Raw genomic sequence first — 25,254 nt, 5'->3', positions numbered from 1 at the left:
CGGATGGAAAAAAGGACCTTGCGACAGAAGGTCTGGTCTTAACGGAAGAGTCCATGGTTGGCAAGATGCCATCCGGACAAGATCCGCATACCAAAACCTGTGAGGCCATGCCGGAGCTATTAGCAGAACAAACGAGCATTCCCTCAGAATCTTGGAGATTACTCTTGGAAGAAGAACTAGAGGCGGAAAGATATAGGCAGGATGATACTTCCAAGGAAGTGATAATGCATCCACTGCCTCCGCCTGAGGATCCCGGGATCTGGACAGATACCTGGGAAGTTTCTTGTTTAGATGAGAGGCCATCAGATCTATCTCTGGAAGCCCCCACATTTGAACAATCTGAAGAAATACCTCTGGGTGAAGAGACCATTCGCCCGGATGCAACGTTTGGCGACTGAGATAATCCGCTTCCCAATTGTCTACACCTGGGATATGAACCGCAGAGATTAGACAGGAGCTGGATTCCGCCCAAACCAAAATTCGAGATACTTCTTTCATAGCCAGAGGACTGTGAGTCCCTCCTTGATGATTGATGTATGCCACAGTTGTGACATTGTCTGTCTGAAAACAAATGAACGATTCTCTCTTCAGAAGAGGCCAAAACTGAAGAGCTCTGAAAATTGCACGGAGTTCCAAAATATTGATCGGTAATCTCACCTCCTGAGATTCCCAAACTCCCTGTGCCGTCAGAGATCCCCAACACAGCTCCCCAACCTGTGAGACTTGCATCTGTTGAAATTACAGTCCAGGTCGGAAGAACAAAAGAAGCCCCCTGAATTAAACGATGGTGATCTGTCCACCACGTTAGAGAGTGTCGAACAATCGGTTTTAAAGATATTAATTGAGATATCTTCGTGTAATCCCTGCACCATTGGTTCAGCATACAGAGCTGAAGAGGTCGCATGTGAAAACGAGCAAAGGGGATCGCGTCCGATGCAGCAGTCATAAGACCTAGAATTTCCATGCATAAGGCTACCGAAGGGAATGATTGTGACTGAAGGTTTCGACAAGCTGTAATCAATTTTAGACGTCTCTTGTCTGTTAAAGACAGAGTCATAGACACTGAATCTATCTGGAAACCCAGAAAGGTTACCCTTGTTTGAGGAATCAAAGAACTTTTTGGTAAATTGATCCTCCAACCATGATCTTGAAGAAACAACACAAGTCGATTCGTATGAGACTCTGCTAAATGTAAAGACTGAGCAAGTACCAAGATATCGTCCAAATAAGGAAATACCACAATACCCTGTTCTCTGATTACAGACAGAAGGGCACCGAGAATCTTTGTGAAAATTCTTGGAGCTGTAGCAAGGCCAAACGGTAGAGCCACAAATTGGTAATGCTTGTCTAGAAAAGAGAATCTCAGGAACTGAAAATGATCTGGATGAATCGGAATATGCAGATATGCATCCTGTAAATCTATTGTGGACATATAATTCCCTTGCTGAACAAAAGGCAATATAGTCCTTACAGTTACCATCTTGAACGTTGGTATCCTTACATAACGATTCAATAATTTTAGATCCAGAACTGGTCTGAAGGAATTCTCCTTCTTTGGTACAATGAAGAGATTTGAATAAAACCCCATCCCCTGTTCCGGAACTGGAACTGGCATAATTACTCCAGCCAACTCTAGATCTGAAACACAATTCAGAAATGCTTGAGCTTTCACTGGATTTACTGGGACACGGGAAAGAAAAAATCTCTTTGCAGGAGGTCTCATCTTGAAACCAATTCTGTACCCTTCTGAAACAATGCTCTGAATCCAAAGATTGTGAACAGAATTGATCCAAATTTCTTTGAAAAAACGTAACCTGCCCCCTACCAGCTGAACTGGAATGAGGGCCGTACCTTCATGTGAACTTAGAAGCAGGCTTTGCCTTTCTAGCAGGCTTGGATTTATTCCAGACTGGAGATGGTTTCCAAACTGAAACTGCTCCTGAGGACGAAGGATCAGGCTTTTGTTCTTTGTTGAAACGAAAGGAACGAAAAACGATTGTTAGCCCTGTTTTTACCTTTAGATTTTTTATCCTGTGGTAAAAAAGTTCCTTTCCCACCAGTAACAGTTGAAATAATAGAATCCAACTGAGAACCAAATAATTTGTTTCCCTGGAAAGAAATGGAAAGTAGAGTTGATTTAGAAGCCATATCAGCATTCCAAGTCTTAAGCCATAAAGCTCTTCTGGCTAAGATAGCTAGAGACATAAACCTAACATCGACTCTAATAATATCAAAAATGGCATCACAGATAAAATTATTAGCATGCTGAAGAAGAATAATAATATCATGAGAATCACGATTTGCTACTTGTTGCGCTAGGGTTTCCAACCAAAAAGTTGAAGCTGCAGCAACATCAGCCAATGATATAGCAGGTCTAAGAAGATTACCTGAACACAGATAAGCTTTTCTTAGAAAGGATTCAATTTTTCTATCTAAAGGATCCTTAAACGAGGTACCATCTGACGTAGGAATGGTAGTACGTTTAGCAAGGGTAGAAATAGCCCCATCAACTTTAGGGATTTTGTCCCAAAATTCTAACCTGTCAGGCGGAACAGGATATAATTGCTTAAAACGTATAGAAGGAGTAAATGAATTACCCAATTTATCCCATTCTTTGGAAATCACTGCAGAAATAGCATTAGGAACAGGAAAAACTTCTGGAATAACCGCAGGAGCTTTAAAAACCTTATCCAAACGTATAGAATTAGTATCAAGAGGACTAGAATCCTCTATTTCTAAAGCAATTAGTACTTCTTTAAGTAAAGAGCGAATAAATTCCATCTTAAATAAATATGAAGATTTATCAGCATCAATCTCTGAGATAGAATCCTCTGAACCAGAAGAGTCCAAAGAATCAGAATGATGGTGTTCATTTAAAAATTCATCTGTAGAGAGAGAAGATTTAAAAGACTTTTTACGTTTACTAGAAGGAGAAATAACAGACAAAGCCTTCTTTATGGATTCAGAAACAAAATCTCTTATGTTATCAGGAACATTCTGCACCTTAGATGTTGAGGGAACTGCAACAGGCAATGGTACATTACTAAAGGAAATATTATCTGCTTTAACAAGTTTGTCATGACAATTATTACAAACAACAGCTGGAGGAATAGCTACCAAAAATTTACAGCAGATACACTTAGCTTTGGTAGATCCAGCAGGCAGTGATTTTCCTGTAGTATCTTCTGGCTCAGATGCAACGTGAGACATCTTGCAATATGTAAGAGAAAAAACAACATATAAAGCAAAATAGATCAAATTCCTTATAAGACAGTTTCAGGAATGGGAAAGAATGCCGAATATCAAGCTTCTAGCAACCAGAAGCAAATGAAAAATGAGACTGAAATAATGTGGAGACAAAAGCGACGCCCATATTTTTTAGCGCCAAATAAGACGCCCACATTATTTGGCGCCTAAATGCTTTTGGCGCCAAAAATGACGCCACATCCGGAACGCCGACATTTTTGCGCAAAATAACGTCAAAAAAATGACGTAACTTCCGGCGACACGTATGACGCCGGAAACGGAAAAGAATTTTTGCGCCAAAAAAGTCCTCGCCAAGAATGACGCAATAAAATGAAGCATTTTCAGCCCCCGCGAGCCTAACAGCCCACAGGGAAAAAAGTCAAATTTTTGAGGTAAGAAAAATATGATAATTCAATGCATAATCCCAAATATGAAACTGACTGTCTGAAAATAAGGAAAGTTGAACATTCTGAGTCAAGGCAAATAAATGTTTGAATACATATATTTAGAACTTTATAAATAAAGTGCCCAACCATAGCTTAGAGTGTCACAGAAAATAAGACTTACTTACCCCAGGACACTCATCTACATGTTTGTAGAAAGCCAAACCAGTACTGAAATGAGAATCAGTAGAGGTAATGGTAAATATAAGAGTATATCGTCGATCTGAAAAGGGAGGTAAGAGATGAATCTCTACGACCGATAACAGAGAACCTTATGAAATAGACCCCGTAGAAGGAGATCACTGCATTCAATAGGCAATACTCTCTTCACATCCCTCTGACATTCACTGCACGCTGAGAGGAAAACCGGGCTCCAACTTGCTGCGGAGCGCATATCAACGTAGAATCTAGCACAAACTTACTTCACCACCTCCCTTGGAGGCAAAGTTTGTAAAACTGATTTGTGGGTGTGGTGAGGGGTGTATTTATAGGCATTTTAAGGTTTGGGAAACTTTGCCCCTCCTGGTAGGAATGTATATCCCATACGTCACTAGCTCATGGACTCTTGTTAATTACATGAAAGAAAAGGGGACAAAATGAATAATGAAAGTATATTTCAGAGTTTTATATATATATATATATATATATATATATATATATATATATATATATATATATATATATGGTTTATTATTTTATATCACCATCTCAAAGTGTTTAATGTCCCTTTAACCCCTTCAATGCGCATGACAAGCTCTTTTTGTCATGCAGGGGATTACCATTAAAATGCTATTTTCAGGAATCCCCACCCTACAGGCCGGGGATCCATTGGTGGCCTTGTGGGCGGAACTCTTAGGCTTCATGGGAGTGCTGGTGATGTCACCATGTATGTGCGGGTGACATCACAAAGGGGCTTAGCCCGGAAGCTCAATGTAGCTTCTAGGGAGCTGGATGGGGGAGGTTCTTCAAACCCCTCGATCTCAGCTCCTATAGCAGCTACAAACATCCAAGACCCCTAATTTGAAAGAGAAAATGTCTGCTCTTTCAATGATGATATTGGAGCAGTACAACACAGTGGATGTCTTAAAAATGAAGTAAAATAAAACACATGGTAATTTTCTTGGGAATTAGATATATACATAATAAAAAATCTACTGTCTAGAGACCCCCAAAAAAGTTAATTTTCTAGTAGACAAGTCCCTCTCTTAAATAAATCTATTAATTTTGACTGTATAGTCATGTGATCACTGTAGTAACAGTGAACACCTTGCATGAAAAAAAGTTCTTTTATTTCTGTACTACACAATGGGGCCTCTCTAATCTATATTATAAACCCCAAAAGCCCATTGGGGCCCCTATTTCACATGTGGCTACCCTTAATGACAATTTACTAAGGTGATCACAGTAACAGCAGTGGTCACTGGGCTAGTTTCAATATTATTTACTAAACTCCAAGGAGAAAATATATACACATTGTTTACAGTTTTTGCTGCAGCTATCTCACTTGCCATGAAATATAATTATAATAATGGCATATTGCGAATCTGCCGGCCCTGCTTAAAAAAACAATATATAATTTGTGTGGGTCACTCACTGGAATTTAACTTAAATGTAAGAAGTTACAAAAGCTTACAATTGGCTCAGCACTGGGATATGCAAAAGGCTTAGTAGTGAAAGGGTTAAAGGGACATTCTATATCGTGATTTAAGCTAAATGATTGCTGCAACTTCAGAGCTCTTGTTAACTGTTTCGCAAAACTAAAAAGTTGCACAAAACACATAAAAAATACACTACAAAGTATAATAACACTGTCTAATAATAAAAAAAATAATAATAAAAAAAAATACACGATAATTATAAGGGCTCAAAGATTTTAGATCTCAGGTGTTAGGAAAAAAAAGGCAGGCAAAGGGCTTTAACATAGCGATACACACATATACATGTCTAAATGGGTGTGTCTGTGTGTGTGTACATATGTATATGTGTGTATCTCTATGTGTATATATGTATTTACAGAATTATATAAACATATAAACACCTAAATACATATGTACACACATAAGGCATTGGAGCCCTTTGCAGTAAAAGGACAGTATACACTCATTTTCATATAACTGCATGTAATAGACAATACTATAAAGAATAAGATGCACAGATACTGATATAAAAATTCAGTATAAAACTGGTTTAAAAACTTACTTAGAAGCTCTCAGTTTAGCTCTGTTGAAAAGGTAGCTGGAAAGCCCACTGCAAGTGGGAAATAAGAAATAAGACACTCCCCCTTCTTTTGCATATGAAAAGACCCTTTACACAAACAGGAGCAATCTGGAGAAGGTAGCTGCCGGTATTCTCATAAAACTTTGGGGCTTGGTTAGGAGTCTGAAAATCAGAGCAATGTTATTTAAAAATAAGCAAAACTACACATTTAAAAAAAAAAAAAAAAAAAACTTTATGGGCTATATAAATAGATCATCTACAAAACATTTATGCAAAGAAAAAATGAGCGTATAATGTCCCTTTTAGTAGATAAAAACAGAAAAAAACATATTTACACAATATTCATTTTTTATAAAGGTTTTAACTATGTATTTACTGTAAATATTTCACATTCCAATGTTCTGTACATAGCAGAATATGTTCTATGTATTTTTAAAGGGACAGTCAACACCAAAATTGTTATTGTTTAAAAAGATAGATAATACCTTTACTATCCATTCCCCAGCTTTGCACAACCAACATTGTTATATTAATATACTTTATAACCTTTAAACCTCTAAATTTCTGCCTGTTTCTAAGTCACTACAGATAGCCTCTTATATCATGCTTTTTTATTAGCTTTTCACAACAGGAGTGTGCAAGTTCATGTGAGCTATATAGATAACATTGTGCTAAAGCCTGTGTGTTTTGGCAGACACTGCACTAATTGGATAACATGCAAGTCAATAGATAATAAATAAAAAGTAATGTGATTAGGGGGGCCGTCAGAAAAGGCTTAGAAACAAGGTAATCAAAGATGTAAAATGTATATTAATATAACAGTGTTGGTTATGCAAAACTGGGGAATGGGTAATAAAGGCATTATCTATCTTTTTAAACAATAAATATGTTTGAGTTGACTGTCCCTTTAAGTAGATATTCCTATATAAATCTGTATATATATATATATATATATATATATATATATATATATAGTACCAAAATACCATCAGATATATGTAGAAATATTTAATATAAAAAAATAATCTGCTATGTGTATACCATTGTGATGTGAAATATTCATATTTTTATGTTGGGTTAGCGCACATGAGAATATGCAATCGGGTTTGCTTGAGAGTTGGGTGTTTTTTTCTCCATTGACTTGGGGGAATATATGAATGCGCATGCGATATTGTAATTTCTTTTTTTGCGCTCATTGGGCTAGCGCACAGGCAAAAACAATTTACTTTCAACTCATGATATGAGCTTACTTCTAGTTCAATTAACGCTTGAGCGGGAGTGTTAATTAGAGCGCCACTTGCAATCTGGCCCTATGTAAATAATGAGTGTAAATAACATAATGCTTTAATAATACAGAGCATTTTATTACCTTTTTACCTTAGAATTTCCCTTTAAAAAATACACTATATTCAATGGTTTTGCACAGTAGACAGAATAAGTGCCTTCCCTCTCCGGAAATTTTTGAGGTTTATTGCCTATGTTTAGTGATAACAAAAAACATTGCCCTTGGCATTCAGTTAAGTAATTAAAAAACTTTAGATATTGCGTCAATTGTTTTTTTTAAGGCAATTACTGACGGTAAATGCATTTTTCATATGTTGGTAGGTACAATATTTTAACTTAAAGGGACAGTCTTCTTGTTATTGTTTAAAAAGATAGATAATCCCTTTATTACCCATTCTTCAGTTTTGCATAACCAACACTGTTATATGAAAATATATTTTACCTCTATGGTTACCTGCAGACTGCCCCTTATCTCAGTGCTTTTTACAATTAGTGCTGGTTCTTCTATAACTATTATCCATGGGAGTAACCACAATGTTATCTTTATGGCACATATGAACTAGCACTGTCTGTTTTTTGTGCAATATTTTAAAAGCTAATAAAAAGCACTGAGATAATGGGAGGTTTGCAGAGGCTTAGAAACAGGCAAACTTAGAGGTTATAAAGTATATTAATATAACAATGTTGGTTTTGCAAAGCTGGGGAATGGGCAGTAAAGGCATTATCTATCTTTAAAACAATACAAAAATCAAGTAGACTGTCCCTTTAACAAAGCTGTATTGGCCTACCAGGACACTAGGAAATTTCCCAGTGGGCTGCAGCGACTAGGGCTGGCCAGCTACAAATTAAGGAGGTGGTGAAAGGGAATCATGGATGAAATTGGGTTGTATGGTGCATAGTTAACATCAATCTGGCATTTATTTTTATTTCAAACTGAAATAATTTCATTCTAAATAAAAAAAAAATAGGTGTATCACATTAAACCCCTTGAGAAAAAACATAATTTATGTAAGAACTTACCTGATAAATATCATTTCTTTAATAGTGGCAAGAGTCCATGAGCTAGTGACGTACGGGATATACATTCCTACCAGGAGTTTCCCAAACCTCAAAATGCCTACAAATACACCTCCAACCTCACTCATACCTCAGTTTAATGTATAGCCAAGTAGTGAGGTGTAAAAAAGGAGGAGTAAAAAGCATACAAAAAGAAGAACTGGGAAAAAGAATGTGCTTTATACAAAAAATCATAACCACAAAAAAAATAGGGTGGATTTCATGGACTATTGCCACTATGAAAGAAATGCATTTATCAGGTAAGTTCTTACATAAATTATGTTCTCTTTCATGTAAGTGGCAAGAGTCCATTAGCTAGTGACATATGGGATATAATACCCAAGATGTGGAAGTCCACGAGTCACTAGAGAGGGAGGGATAAAATCCGCTGAGAAATTAAATCCCCAAAAATAATTGTTTTCTTAAAAATTTCAAAAAACTCAAATCAAAGGCACTAGAATCAAACTGAGACAGCTGCCTGAAGAACCTTTTTCACAAAGGCTGCTTCTGAAGAAGCAAACAAATCAAAATGGTAAAATTTAGTAAGTTTATGCAAAGAAGACCAAGTTGCTGCTTTGCAAATTTGATCAACCGAAGCTTCATTCTTGAAAGCCCAAGAAGTGGCAACTGATCTAGTAGAATAAGCTGTAATTATCTGAGGCAGAGACTATCCCGCCTTCAAATATGCTTTGTGAATCAAAAGTTTCAATCAAGATGCCAGAGAAATGGCAGATGCTTTCTGACCTTTCCTGGAACCACAAAAAATAACAGACTAGATGTTCTTTTTTAAATCTTTAGTAGCCTCAACATAATATTTCAAAGCTCTTACCACATCCAAAACATGTAAAGACCTTTCAAGAGTATTCTTAGGATTAGGACACATGGAAGGAACAACAATTTCCATATTAATGTTGTTAGAATTCACAACTTTAGGCAAAAATTTTAACTAAGTCCGCAAAACAGCTTTATCTTGATGGAAAATCAGATAAGGAGACTCACAAGAGAGAGCAGACAATTCACAAACTCTTCTAGCAGAAGAGATAACCAAAAGAAATAACACTTTCCAAGAAAGTAATTTAAAAGGGACAGTCTAGTATAAATTAAACTTTCATTATTCAGATAGGACTTTTAATTTTAATCAACTTTCCAATTTACTTTTATCATCAAATTTGCTTTTTTCTCTTGGTATTCTTAGTTTAAACTAAACCTAGGTAGGCTCATATGCTAATTTCTAAGCCTTTGAGGGCTGCCTCTTATCACATGCTTTTTAAATCTCTTTTCAACACAAACAGACAGAAAGTACACGTGGGCCATATAGATAACACTGTGTTCAGGCACAGTGGGTTATTTAAGATTTAGCACAAAACAATGCTAAATTTAAGACAATAGATAATAAACAGTCACAGTCATGTGATCAGGGGGCTGGAAGAAGGTTCCTAGATACAAGGTAATCACAGAGGTAAAAAGTATATTAATATAACTGTGTTGGTTATGCAAAACTGGGTAATGGGTAATAAAGGGATTATCTATCTTTTAAAACAATAACAATTCTATGGTAGACTGTCCCTTTAATATCAAGAGAATGCATAGGCTCAAAAGGAGAAGCCTGTAAAATCTTCAAAACCAAATTGAGACTCCAAGGAGGAGAAATAGATTTAATAACAGGTTTGATACGAGTCAAAGCCTGAACAAAACAGTGAATATCAGGAAGCTTAGCAATCTTTCTATGAAATAAGACAGAAAGAGCAGAAATTTGTCCTTTCAAAGTATTTGCAGACAACTCTTTATCAAACCATCCTGAAGAAACTGTAAAATCCTAAGAATTCTGAAAGAATGCCAAGAATAATCATGAGTTGAACACCATGAAATATAGGTTTTCCAAACCCGATGATAAATCTTCCTTGAAACAGACTTACAAGCCTGTATCATAGTGCTAATCACTGAGTCAGAGAAACCTTTATGACTAAGCACTAAGCGTTCAATTTCCATGCCTTCAAATTTAGAGATTTGAGATCCTGATGGAAAAACAGCCCTTGAGACAGAAGGTCTGGCCTTAAAAGAAGTGGCCAAGGCTGGCAACTGGACATCCGGACAAGATCTGCATACCAAAACCTGTGAAGCCATGCTGGTGCTATCAGAAACACTTAAGATTGTTCCATTATGATCTTGGAGATCACCTTTGGAAGAAGAACCAGAGGCGGAAATATAAGCAGGTTGGTAAACCAGGGAACTGCTAAAGCATCCACCATCTCTGCCTGAGGATCCTTGGAACTGGAAAGGTATCTGGGAAGCTTGTTGTTTAGACAAGAGGCCATCAGATCTATTTCTGGAAGACCCCACATCTGTACAAGATGAAAAAACACATCTGGATGGCGAGACCACTCCCCCGGATGTATAGTCTGACGGCTGAGATAATCCGCTTCCCAATTGTCTACACCTGGGATATGAATCGCAGAAATTTGACAAGAGTTGGATTCCGCCCAAGAAAATATCCGAGATACTTCTTTCATTGCTGAAGGATTGCGAGTCCCTCCTTGATGATTGACATATGCCACTGTTATGATATTGTCCCCAAAGTAAACAATACTTCCTTTAATAAAGAACAAATATATTCAATCTTAAAAAGAAAAGTTGATCTGTCAATTTCAGTCTCTGAAGCAGGATCCTCTGAGCCAGAGAAATCCTCTTCAGCAGAAGATACTTCGGTATGCTGTGGATCAATACCAATTTCATCAGATTTATGAGTAGTTTGGAAAGACCTTTTACGTTTATTTGAAGGCAGAATAGCAGTCATAGCCTTCTCTATGGTTGCAGCAATATCATTTTTCATATCTGCAAGAATATCATGTACATTAGACTGTAAAGGAATAACAGTAGATGTATTTGTACTTATAGAAACATTATCAGCATGTAATAATTTATCATAACAAGTGCCACATATTTGAGCTGAATAAGTAAAATAAGCTAATTTACAACAAACACACTTAGCTTTGGTAGAATTGTGTTCAGGCAGCTTAGTTGCTACAGTAACATCAAAGGCAGGATCAGTTTGAGACATCTTGCAAAATGTAACAAAAAAGAAAAAAGAACATTTAAACAAAATATCCAATTTCCAATTTGGGCTTCATAATGCTTAGAAGCGCCTTTCACAGAATAAAATCAAGCACATCTTGCTTCACCATCTCCACAGGAGGCAAAGTTTGTAAAACTGATGTATGAGTGAGGTGGGAGGTGTATTTATAGGCATTTGAGGTTTGGGAAACTTTGCCCCCTCCTGGTAGGAATGTATATCCCATACCTCACTAGCTCATGGACTCTTGCCACTTACATGAAAGAAAATGGGGAGTGTGCATTCTTCAGAATATAGAGCTGTTCTTCAATTTTAACCAGGGCTGCTTTTGAATTCCTAGTCTGACCCTGCCCTTTAAAACATAATCTCTTGGTGTAATGTGCATATGTTGTGTTGCAATTTATTTTATGACAATTGTTCTGTGCTGGCTGTTATATAGAAGGGTTCTGATGTTAAAAGGATTATTTGATCTATGAAAAATGCTGTGCAGTGTTACAGAAATTGGCAAAATGGTGAACTAAGGCCCTGAAACTCATTGCTAACATGGGTTGTTAAGCTTAAACCCTTAACTGCTAGAGAGGAATTGCATTCAATTCTGTAGCTAGGTGTATTACCATCTCAGGCAGCTAAGGGCTAAACAGCTCTTAGCAATGCAAGCAGTACTCTCTGCTGGCCACAGAGTCAATTTGCCATTTCAGCAGGCATTCCATGTTACTTAAAGGGACAGTATATGCCAGTTTTCATATAACCGCATGTAATAGACACTACTATAAAGAATAATATGCACAGATATTGATATAAAAATCCAGTCTAAAACCATTAAAAAAATTACTTAGAAGCTTCCAGTTTAGCCCTGTTTAAAAGTTTACTGGAACACCCACTGCAAGTGGGAACTAGCAGACACTTCCCCCTCCTCCATCTTTTGCATATGAAAAGGTATACGTCGGTATTCTCCTAAAACTTTGGGGCTTGGTTAGGAGTCTGAAAATCAGAACAATGTTATTTAAAAATAAGCAAAACTATCCATTTAAAAAAACAAAAAAATTAAACTGTATGGGCTATATAAATGGATCATCTACAAAACATTTATGCAAAGAAAAATCTAGGGTATAATGTCCCTTTAAAGGGGACATTAAACACTAAACACATTTTATAAACATAGAACTGACGTTAATTCCCCACCTCCCTCTAATTATGGGTGCCGCCATATTGAAATATAGCTTTGACTACATTCCAGTGCTGAAGTGTTTGCACATTTGCAGCAACTCTCCTTCAGATACTTTCAGTAAAATCTAGGTTCCAAAATGGCAGTACCCATAATTAGAGGGAGGTGCATAAAATGTATTTAATAGCAAATGTCTCTTAGTAAAGGGCACAGTCACACAGGTACTGCTAGTAAACTGATACACACTGGTCTGAGGCTGAAAACTTTAGGTAGTAACTTAAAATACCCTCTTTGACTTCAATCCCTCCCCCTGAGACTGCTAAATTGCCAGAAAACGTCACAAAATTCCTCTGACAGGCAGATAGAACCTGTTAATCTATTCACTGCTTCTTCCTGATTTTCCTTCATTGACTAAAGCCTGTCTGCATCATAAAAGCAGCATAAAAAAACGAAAGTGCAAAAGAAAATAATGCGCATTTATTTTCTTTTTTGTTTTCAGGTGTTTTTGTTTTCGGGATGCAAAGAGAATAATGAAAATTACATTTTCGTTATTTTCTTTTATTCTTCCCAAAAATAATGCACATCCCTAATATTTACCCACCACAGAAATCATGAATTCCTTTGCTATGTCAAAAAAAAATGACTGTCAAAATATAGATTATTTATCTCACCTTAAAGGGATATTAAACCCAATGTTTTTCTTTCGTGATTCAGATAGAGCATGCAATTTTAAGCAACTTTCTAATTTACTCCCTATTGTCAATTTCTCTTTGTTCTCTTGGTATCTTTATTCAAAAATCAGGAATTTAAGCTTAGGAGCAGGCCCATTTTTGGTTCAGTACCTCGGTAGTGCTTGCTGATTGGTATAGCCAATGTAGCCACCAATCAGCAAGCGCTAACCAGGGTGCACCAAAAATGGGCTGACTCCTACACTTAAACTACTGCATTTTCAAATAAAGATACCAAGAGAACGAAGAAAAATTGATAATAGAAGTAAATTAGAAAGTTGCTTAAATTGGTATGCTCTATCTGAATAATGAAAGAAAACATTTGGGTTTAATATCCCTTTAATAATAGAAACTCCAGCCATCCTATCCAAAAATCAGTTTGTTTTCTAAATATTTACGCATCCTACAAAGAGCTTTAGTGAATCACTGTTTGCCCTCTCAGCACTATCTGCATGGTATTTATTATTATAGCAACGTTCTATTCATACATTCTTCTCTTTATAAGAATACGCTAAAGAGATTTTACAATCTCCCACTAAAGTAAATGTACATCTCACATGCAGCCAAATTCCTCTGTCAATGTTAGATAGACACTGTTTCTTTTGACTTTATTGTTGAATTGCTATCTTTTAAATGCTTCAGCATTATCTTTGTGGTGTTTTGTAGAGTCAGTTAAATAAGCACACATCCTATTTACTCATCAACCTTAAAGGGACAGTACACACCTTAAACGGACAGTATACTATACACTCATTTTCATATAACTGCATGTAATAGACACTATTATAAAGAATACGATGCACAGATACTGATATAAAAATCCAGTATAAAACTGTTTAAAAACGTACTTAGAAGCTCTCAGTTTAGCTCTGTTGAAAAGGTAGCTGGAAAGCCCACTGCAAGTGGGAAATAAGACACTCCCCCCTCCCCCTTCTTTTGCTCATGAACAGACCCTGTACACAAACAGGAGCAAGCTGGAGAAGGTAGCTGACGGTATTCTCATAAAACTTTGGGGCTTGGTTTGGAGTCTAAAAATCAGAGCAATGTTATTTAAAAATGAGCAAAACTATACATTTTTAAAAAAAAAACTTTATGGGCTTTATAAATAGATCATCTACAAAACATTTATGCAAAGAAATAAAAATAGTGTATAATGTCCCTTTAAAGGGACAAAAAATGTTTTATTTCATGATTTAAATAAAGCATACCATTATAAACAACTTTCCAATTTACTTCTATTATCATTTTTTTTTTCTTGGTATCCTTTATTGAAAACTATGGAGATAAGCTCAGGAGTGTGCACATGCACTATATGGCAGCAGTTTTGCAAGAATGTTAGACATTATCAAGAGCATACTAGATGACAGAACTATTTCCTGCCATGAAGTGCTCCAGAAATGTGCACGCTACCTATATAGATATCTCGTCAACAAAGAATAAGATAATAAAGCAAATTTGATAGTATAAGTCAATTGGAAACTTTTTTTTATCTGAATCATGAAAGAAAAATATTGGGTCTCATGTTCCTTGACGCTACCAAGCCATTGTTCAGCTGCATGGGCTGATGTAATTGCATAAGGAAGGGTGTAGTTCATATAAACATCTCAGAAAGAATTCTGCCTTGTCTTGCCCTCGGCCAATCATCCTTAAACAAACAGGGAGAATAAGAGGTCCAACCAGACCCTTGCGCAATATCTATGTAGCTGTACTACATACATCCAGGGTAACTTGCAAGAGTATATGCGGTTCATCTTCCCTGATTCTCTGTGTTATTTGCCATTGGCTTCCTTTTCAGGCTCATAATCTGATGAACACACAAAGCCAACCTGCTGACAAGCCCCCTTCAGAAGAAGAGAAATTTAGCACTAAAAATATTCATTTTATTGTCCAGGACGTAATTGGTCTAAATCTTTAGTAGTAGTATTTTAAATGGTGAGTAAAATGTTCTTTTAAAGGGGCAACAAACAAAATACATTACTGTTATGTTTGTATAGAATTACACATCAGCAAAATCTAGACATTTTTTTTAAACAAATTAACATCCTTTATACTGCAATTGTTTTTCAATAGAAAAACTCCACCCACCATTTGCCTTGCTTGGAGGAGCCAATCTTGGCTTTAGTTTGCAGACAACAAGGCTAGACACGGTCATAATAATAGTAGTATAAAATAATTTTTTTTTTCAGTTAAATCCAATGAGAGAAATATATGTAGCGGAGTTAGCCTTGATAAATCAACAGGGTTAATTTCAAGTTTAGAAAATCCTCAAATTTCAGAGCTAAATTAAATAAAAGGTGAGCAAAATAAATAATTAAAGTATATTACAGAGTTGTTTCATTAAACATGCCTAAACATTTTATATTTATATATATACTGTATTAAAAACAAAAAACGTGTGTGTTTACTGTCATTTTAAATCAGTAGTGTTGGTTCTGACAGCCAGTTTATTAAAGACTAATACATTTATTTTAATGTTTTGACATAACATTTTTAAGAACTGTTATATAAAACAACATAAGTAATAAGTAATGTATATTTATTATTGACATAAGTAGATAACCTGTAACAAGATGCTTAAGCTATTGAATTCTGTAGCAAGCCTAATTGTTTGACATTTTCTCCTTTCTATTTAGATAAAATAGCTGAAGGGGAATTCATCCAAGGAGTTATGCAGAATGATGACATCATGAGGCTTATCCAGTATGATCCAAAAAGATAAATGTCAAAGGAACCAGAAGGCTAAATAGTGTTTAAACAATGTGTATGTGTTCTGTGGGTTGTCAGGCTGATTCTGAAACTTAAACTAAAATAGGCATTTTGTAAATATATAAACAAGGCTCTACATCTCATACTGAAATTGCATTTTAAACAGAAAAATGATTCAACTCTTTGCAAAACTGACAGAGAAAGCTGCAATATAAGTCACATGATTGCAGAGCATTTTTTATGCTACTAATTAAACGGAAACGATTCCCCAAAAAAATCTCTCATGATTCAGAGATCAAGCCATTTTAAACAACTTTTTTAATGTACTTCTATTATCATTTTTTTCTGTTCTTTTGGTACTTTTTGTTTAAAACAGTTTAGGAGCGTGCACGTTTTCTGGAGCTCTATATGGCAGTAGTTTTGGAGGAATGTTATCCATTTGCATTTCATGTCATGTAGAGCTCCAGATGCCTACCTAGGTTTCTCTTCAACACAAAATATCATGGGTACAAAATTTGATAATAGAATTAAATTGGAAACTTTTTTTAAATTGTATGCTCTGTCTGAATCACAGACAATCCCTTTAAGATATTTGTTATCTTAACTTCTGAACTGCAAAGACAGATTGTGATAGTTACCATGTTTGATTTGGGGCTGTTTAAATATTTCCTAGAGGAAAAGCATAATTAAAGGGACACAACCCACATTTTTTTTATTTCATTATTTCAGATAGAGCATGCAATTTTAAGCAACTTTCTAATTTACTCCTATTATAAATTTTTCTTCGTTCTCTTGCTATCTTTATTTTAAAAGCAGGAATGTGATGCATAGGAGCTGGCCCATTTTGGGTTGAGAACCTGGGTTATGCTTGCTTATTGGTGGGTAAATGTAAGCCTCCAATAAGCAAGCGCTATCCATGGTGCTGAACCTAAAATGGGCTAGCTGCTAAGATTTACATTCCTGCCTTTAAAATAAAGATAGCAAGAGAACGAAGACAAATTGATAATAGGAGTAAATTAGAAAGTTGCTTTAAATGCCCTGCTCTATCTAAATCATGAAAGAAAAAATTTGGGTTCAGTGTCCCTTTAACATTTAAAAGTTTATTTTTTTCAGAGATAAAATTAGTCATTTTTATTGGTCTATAAAATAGTGTCTAATATGCTGTTTATACTGACGTTTTTTCTCAGAATTAGTACATTTTTTCTTCTTCTAAATATTGCCCTTTTGTAGAGCCATCCCTCATATACAGTTTTTTCAGGGACTGAAATTAAAAGATTGCATTTAACACATTCTAGTAAGTATCTTTTCCAAAAGTAGCCTATAATGGCAGTCCAAATTATGTTACTTGATAAAAATGAATATAACAATCAGAACAGTTTATGTTGTGTCTTGTTTGTGTTCTGGGCAATAGTATATACTGTAGATGTAAACTAAAATAATTGAAATCAGAATTACTGTTGGTTTGGCCACAATATTTATTAGCTTTTTTTTGTATTTATCATCCTTTCATGTCACAATATCCTTAAAAATAAAGTGTGATTAAATATGTATTTTATTGTTCACTGTTTTGAAATGTGTTTATTATTAATTGCCTGAAAAATCCCTGTCATATGGTTTGATCTATTGTATAGATGGGTATAGTGTGGTACAGTTGTGCTAAATTATTTTTAAAACACAGAAAAACAAAAACAAAGGAGAATAAACTTTTTTCACACAGTATAAAGCTGTTAGTGTGGCCTAAGCTATCCACTGGCATTCTGGTCTCAGGCAGTAGCATATTACAACACACAGCAGCCATCTTTGAAATGGCAGGGGAAATGACCAGACAGACACCATTTCAACTTCCCCAATAGCGTTGCATTGATGCAGTCCACACAACAGCCTGAGACCATCATAATAAACACTCTAGTTATTCAATTAATAAAATATAACAGATTAATGTAGTTGTGTATATATAATGTTAAACCATTGTTGTGTGTTTAATAACGCTTGTATAGCACACCAGGTATTCTTTTGTGTGCAACTCAGATAAACCCACGATTGTATAACATATAAAAATATTGATACATTTAGAAATATTACATTATTAATAATGATACATATAGAAGGCCTTTTTGTATTATTCTGTTCAGCTGCATTCAGTAATATATCCGTCCCCGTGTCTGAAACTCATAACTGGACAAAATATGCCCAAATTATAATTTACATTTTTGCAACAGTATCTGCAACTGAGCTCACATGCAAACAGGAAATAAATATCACAGCACTTGTAAGCCACATGCACAATGAAACATAAAACCAAACATTTTATTTGAACTATAGCCCAACTTTTGTTTGGTGATTTAAACAATTACTTACTTTTATTCCAAGCCTTTGCTATTCAGTTTCTGTAAAGAAGTGGAAAAATTACACACTATCTGCTCATTTAATTATCATTATGGTTATGAATATGGAATAATAATGTTAATGTATCACAAATGAGGCTACTTGTTAGCTCACATACTATTCAATTAAATCCCAAATTTTCTTTTGCACGACCAACACACAATTACTCTAATCCACTGGGGTAGAAAATGTATATAGATATGTTTCGAAGATAATTGTAGTTGATGTATGGAGCCTAATGAAATTTTAGTTGTGCTGAAATATAAAAGCATATTTAAGTACTGTTTTAGCTTTCTGTGCAGTCTTGTTAAACTAATATGCGCAATTAGATACATGTATAGGTTATGTCTTTTGTATGTAACAAATAAAAAATGTACATAATAACGTAATTGTATTGAAGGGGATGGTAATTCAAGTTGGACTAATGGTTGATCTCTGAGCTTGAAGAATTTATTGGAAAATTTGCCCTGGAAATAAATAAATAATAAAAAAAAAGTGTTGAATTTTATGATTAGAAACTTAAAAATACTCAAGGTTCTGATTGGGGAAAAAACACATTCATGTCTGGGCAATTCTAAAGTGCATTACTGAGCCAGGCATTGATTGACACAACCAGTGCAGCACCCAAACAGGAAAACACCCGTAAGTCACCAATCACATCCTGTTTAGGAGCTACTATTCATGTGGGGGTTAAACACAGCTAGGGACAGTAATATACATTAGCATGTAGTTGTTTCTAGGCACGTGCACTTTTTCATATTTGGCATGCTTTCTAGAAACAAATACGCAATAGGGCTGCAGACAGTAGTGTACAGCTATTTACAGCACCAGATTTATTTGTGTCAAAAGTACAACACAAATATCTGGATTTGTGCAGTCATTTGTGTGTTGCTCTTTCACATTAATAAATTCTGGACCGAAAAGAGCTGTATGCAACATTTAATACATAATCTTACAAATCTACACTAAATAACTTGTAATTAAAAGATTTGTCTGCTGTCTTGCATTAAAGGGACAGTCTACAATAGAATTGTTATTGTTGTAAAAGATAGATAATCCCTTTATTACCCATTCCCCAGTTTTGCATAACTAACACTGTTTTATTAATATACTTTTTACCTCTGTGATTACCTTGCATCTAAGCATCTTCTGACTGCCCCTGATCACATGACTATTTATTATCTATTGACTTGCATTTAGTATTATGTTGTGCTATCTCTTTAATAACTTCTCGGGCGTGAACACGTTGTTATCTATATGGCCCACATGAACTTTCAGTCTCCTGTTGTGAAAAGCAAATACAAAAGCATGTGATTAAGAGGCTTTCTATAGAACCTTTGAAACAGGCAGAAATTTAGAGGTTTAAATATTATAAATTATATTAATTTAGTAATGTTGGTTGTGAAAAGCTGGGGAATGGGTTGTAGAGGCATTATCTATCTTTTTAAACAATAACAATTTTAGTGTAGACTGTCTATTTAAACAAACTGAAAATGTTCTGAAAGCATTAGCATAATTGCTGCAAATGTTTTAACAAACTCCACCCACCACAAGACTTATTTAGAGGAGCTTAAAGGGATACTGAACCCAAATGTTTTCTTTTATGATTTAGATAGAGCATGCAATTTTAAGCAACTTTCTAATTTACTCCTATTATCATTTTTTTTTCTTTGTTCTCGCTATCTTTATTTGAAAAAGAAGGCATCTAAGCTTTTTTACTAGTTCAGAACTCTGGACAGCACTTTTTTTTATTGGTGGATGAACTTATCCACCAATCAGCAAGATCAACCGAGGTTGTTCACCAAAAATGGGCTGGCATCTAAACTTACATTCTTGCATTTTAAATAAAGATACCAAGAGAATGAAGAAAATTTGATAATAGGAGTAAATTAGAAAGTTGCTTAAAATTGCATGCTCTATCTGAATCACGAAAGAAAAAATTTGTGTTCAGTGTCCCTTTAATCAGGACTTATCACTGGAGTAACAAGAGAACCACCGTCATTTTGTTGACCAAAACCTGTGTTTTGCAGTTTCTTATCTGATAATCTACTGAAACCAATTTGGGCCACATGTGGCAGGTTTAGGGTTGTGAAACCTTTCATGTGATATCTCAGTTGTTAACCAGAAATAGAGAAAACCATATAAAAATAAATTGCACAGCTGTTTTATTACAGATAATGAAATATTATTTATCAAAATGTCAGTGTTTACTGTCCCTTTAACGTACCACCAAATTGTTAATAAAGAAAATGAACAGGTAGAAAAGCTACATCTAAGCCTCAGCACACAAAGGTGACGTGCAAGCAAAACTGTAATGTGCCATCACTTTTAAAGGGACATAAAAGTTTAAAAAAAGAAAATGCTCTCAAGTATCCACGGATTTTGTTATTGTGCTATTGCTTTCATGTAACTATATGCTTAACCTCTGCAAAGAGGAAAAGAACATAGGTAAACCCATCTCCAGAGCATCAATGCACTTCTGGGAGCTAGCTGAACACATCTGATGAGCCAATGACATGGTATATACGTGCAGCCACCTATCAGCAGCTAGCACTCACTAGTGCATTGTATAAAGTGATTAAAAAAAATAGAAGTAAACCGCAATGTATTTTTAAATTGCATGCATCTGAATCATGACACTTTAATTTTGATTTACATCTCGTAATTTTTCAGGTAATTTTATCATTCCCCTATTAAACCTGATAGATGACAGGAGCTGATTTGTATTTTAACATGCAGATGCATAAAACTAACTTCATCAGGAATTTCTAAAACGCTGTAATATTAGCAACACCTGCAATGGCCAAATGGGAAAGATGAAAATTATGAGAAAACAATTATGAGAAGGTTGTGAAACTCTATGGTCAGTTATAAAACACTTGCATACTTGTAATCAACTGTGATCACAAACAGATTACAGAATTATCACTGTAATGTACACACCTTTTATCTCTTCATGGCTTTTAATTATAAGTTGACATCAATTAGACTGAAACCTTTTAATATGCTCATTTTCCATTAGTAAAACTATGATGTGGTTGCTAAGTGCTAACCATCAACACTGGCCAAATCTGATTATCTCGGTTGTGGACAATTAGAGACATACAGTATGTAGCAGAGTTAAGCTTGTGAAGTCAGTAGTGTGAAGTTGCATTTCCCAGAAGTGGAAAACCCACCATTTTGCAGACTTAAATTACTGGAAAAGGGGGCAAAATAAAGTATATTGCAAATATTACATATATTAATATTGTAATATTACAATTGCATCCCTTTAAAGACAAACAGATCAATGTAATGATAAGCTTTAGTGAGGTTTTCAATCTAAATCCCTTTCTTAGCCATAACATCTCCTCTAGCAGACACAATGCTTGACAAAGCTATGACATGAATGTCAACCATGCCTAAGAGCCAAATTCACCGGACTATTGTGTGATTTCCGTTTTTATTCTAAGCCAGTAATGATTGTATAGGCTCAAGTCTAAAAAGAGGTGTTCAAAAATGTAAATTTAAACCAGTGTGATTTAGCACAATAATTAGTCTGTTTTTAAAGTTTAATTGTGCACAAGTTCAAACTGTTTTCTGCTTAGCACGTGTAAGTAGATCAAACTGGCAGGGCTCCCCCCCCCCCCCAAAAAAAATGCACCTGGTCTATAGTAACAGAAGCTGAAAAGCATTTTACAAATTATCCAACTACAGCCATCAGAACCCACTATCAGAGAAAACCTGTGATAAATGTGTAATTTTACAGAACCACCATTTCATAATAGCAATGCACTTCATTATTAAACTTCTATGTTGAGAAACCTCATTAAGAAAGGTTCAATATTAAATTCAATGAATCCCTGACACAACATATATGACAGGTGAGTCAGTTACATGTTGACAATACAGAGTGCAGGTATTTTCTTTTGTTTAGTGTAATGAGGCAACTTGACAAAAACACACTATACTAATATGTAACATATATAAGACAGGGATTTAAGAAGTAAAAATAGATTTAAAAACATTATTTTAAAATGTTTCTTTGCTGGAAATCAGTGGCTGTCCACCAGTGAGACCCTATTAGAGATGTCAATCAGCCAATGAGCTTTTATAAGTATCTCCCTGCCTAGTGCAAACACACTCACGTATAAACTTTTTTTTTCTGGTAAGAATATTTGAATGTGTGTACATGGTGCTTGTTAATATGCATGATAATGTTTTTATATTATTTAATGCCCACATAATCCTGTCATCGGTTGATGAGGACCTTAAATGAGAATCATGTTTTGCTAATATATTTGAACTAGATGAACTAAAACAGGTATGTCTTATCTAGAATGTAGTCTAATAGTTACACTAATCTCCTTGCAAAACTGATTAGGAAGAGTGCTTAAAAATAGAATAAACTCTCAAAAACAAGATTAGAAAATAAAGTGTCAAGTGGACCAAATATAAAAGTTAAAACAAAACACTAATTCCATACATAACAAATTAAAACAAAACGGGCCACCTTGGAAAAGAAAAAAATTTATGAAGGGCATACGAACAATTGAAAATACCAAATTCACATATAGTCTGCATCAGACACAAACCTAAATAAGGATACGTAGGAGTAAGTAGCAATTAACCTGTCTTAATATCTTGTTAGTCCATTGAGATTTTAATCTTTCAGTGGAGGAAAAACAGTAAGCAGCTTTTCGGTAATAAGCAGTGACCTCTAAGACTAAGGACAATGTTAGCCTATTATAAAGGGAAACTAATCTGAGTGGGGTTGCACTCCTACTATTTAAAAGCAATAAAGGTGATCATTTGTGACGCGTGGAAGGATTTACAATCAAGAGGTAATTCATGTAGTTCATAGCTTGTAGCCTTGTCAGATTGCTTCACCCAATAATATTCGAATAAAAACTGTGGGGAGTTTTAATGACATAGTTATCAAAGTTTGCAGATGAAAAACCACAAAATGACCTGGTAATCCACATGACATTCATAAACAGCCAGTGGAACCAAATTAAGCACTTACAACTATGCTTACGAAAGAGTACTATTTAAACATGAAACATTGGGGGGTGGGTTACAGTGGTCCACTTTGAAGACAACAGGAAGTGCATGAAACATTTTTTGTGATTCAGAGAATACAAAAAAAAAAAAGTTTATTTTACTTTTACCAAATGCCTGATGAAACTGCCAGTGGACCGAGAAACACGTATTGTATCACACTGATGCACTTATGAGTGCTACATTGTTTTACCATTAAAATGTGTTTTCATCTATCACTTTGCACTGCCTGTTCTTTTGATCACCACACATTGCACTGCCTGTTCTTTTGATCACCACACATTGCACTGCCTGTTCTTTTGATCACCACACATTGCACTGCCTGTTCTTTTGATCACCACACATTGCACACTAGCTGGATCTGGTGTTGTGTGACGTTCTTTAGGATTGAGCTGAGCAGAAGCTCATCTGAAGTGTGCTGTACTCTGATCTCAAGCGCCAGAGAGCTGGAGCACTGATACTCCAGTCTGCCTCTAATAACTCAACTGGGTGCTGCTCATTTTGTGAGTATACTGTGTTTGAGCCATTCACCTGTGAGTATATAGCTGATATACACAAGGAAGCGCCTCTATTTTTTGTCTTCTAGACGAACATTTTGTATTATATCCTCACAAATCTGTGTGATTGGAGATTTTGCTTTGTTCTCTTGGTATTCTTAGTTTAAGGCTAAACCTAGGTAGGCTCACATGCTAATTTCTTAGACCTTAAAGACCGCCTCTAATTTGAATGCATTTTGACAGTTTCACAACTAGAGGGCATTTAGTTCATGTGTGCCATTTAGATAACATTGAGCTCGCGCACGTGAAGTTACCACCGATTGGCTAAAATGTAAAAGGGATATTTTTTTTAAAAAAACAAAAATTCTGGTGTTGACTGTTCCTTTAATTTGTGCAGGGCCCATTAGTTCCTGTCACAGCCTCACATGGGGCAGTGGACCCTACATGCAAGGAAAAGCTTTTCCTTTGATGGTTGCTAGGAGATATCTGCTCTAGCTGCAGTCAAACGCCTATGCGCAGTAGGAGATTTGCAGCAATAATCATGACAGTAGAACTTTAGTTCTGCAATAGGGGTGCTGCTTTAAAGTCAAGGATATTTAAGGTTTGTTGAGGAACACTTGCCTGCAGTACATAGGACCATAACAAGATATCCAGGTCATCTTAGCTAGAACAGTTACATGTATGTGAAAAATTCTTATTGGAAAACAGAAACCATTTTTTTAAATCTAACCAATTACAACCAATCCCAACCTCACCATTTTTTGCAAACAGAAGAGACATGTATACTATAGAGCAGTGATTTGCAACCTTTTTTGCCATGGCACACTTTTTTACATTAAAAAATCCTGTGGCACACCACCATCGCAAAATTTTACCAAATCACACATTGTAGCCTAATACAGGATATATATATATATATAGTATTTATATTGTGCTGTCATGCCATGCCTCCTACAAACTATACATGACATATTGACATTCATTCACAAAATCGTCAATGTCATGGTTGTAATAATGCCTGATGAGCCTGTCACATACCTCCCAATATTTCAAAATTTGAAAGAGGGACACCCCCGCACTGTTGCCAGTCTGCCGCGGCACACCTGAGGATCACTCACGGCACACTGGTTGAAAAACACTGCTATAGAGTAATACAATATGAGCCAAAAGGACAATACAGTCCATTTTTTCCTTTTTGTTTGTCCTTACAAGCCAATGACGTTAGGAAGTATGCAACTGGTTCAGCTGTGCAAGAATAAAAATTCAAGCAACTTTTTCTTACAGGGACAGAAGTGCAAAAAGAAAATTCTTTAAAGGCACATGAAACACAATTTTTTTCTTTTCATGATTCAGATAGAGAATACAATTTTAAACATTCCAATTTACTTCCTTCTCTTGGTATGCTTTCCTTAAGGGT

General features: G+C 35.4%; 1 protein-coding gene across 1 annotated transcript in view; it reads left to right on the top strand.

Moving 5' to 3' along the window:
• The window catches only part of LOC128638049 (visinin-like), a 66,703-nt gene extending 50,775 nt beyond the window's left edge, over window positions 1–15,928 (top strand). Inside the window, exon 3 of the mRNA XM_053689920.1 lies at window positions 15,843–15,928. Coding sequence (XP_053545895.1) covers window positions 15,843–15,928 — 86 coding nt within the window. The remainder of the gene's footprint in view (window positions 1–15,842) is intronic.
• Window positions 15,929–25,254: the final 9,326 nt, after the last annotated feature.

Source organism: Bombina bombina, chromosome 8, assembly GCF_027579735.1.
Source record: "Bombina bombina isolate aBomBom1 chromosome 8, aBomBom1.pri, whole genome shotgun sequence".
Lineage (NCBI taxonomy): Eukaryota > Metazoa > Chordata > Amphibia > Anura > Bombinatoridae > Bombina > Bombina bombina.
Note: the sequence above shows the minus strand (reverse complement) of the source record. Positions and strands in the feature narration are given on the sequence as shown.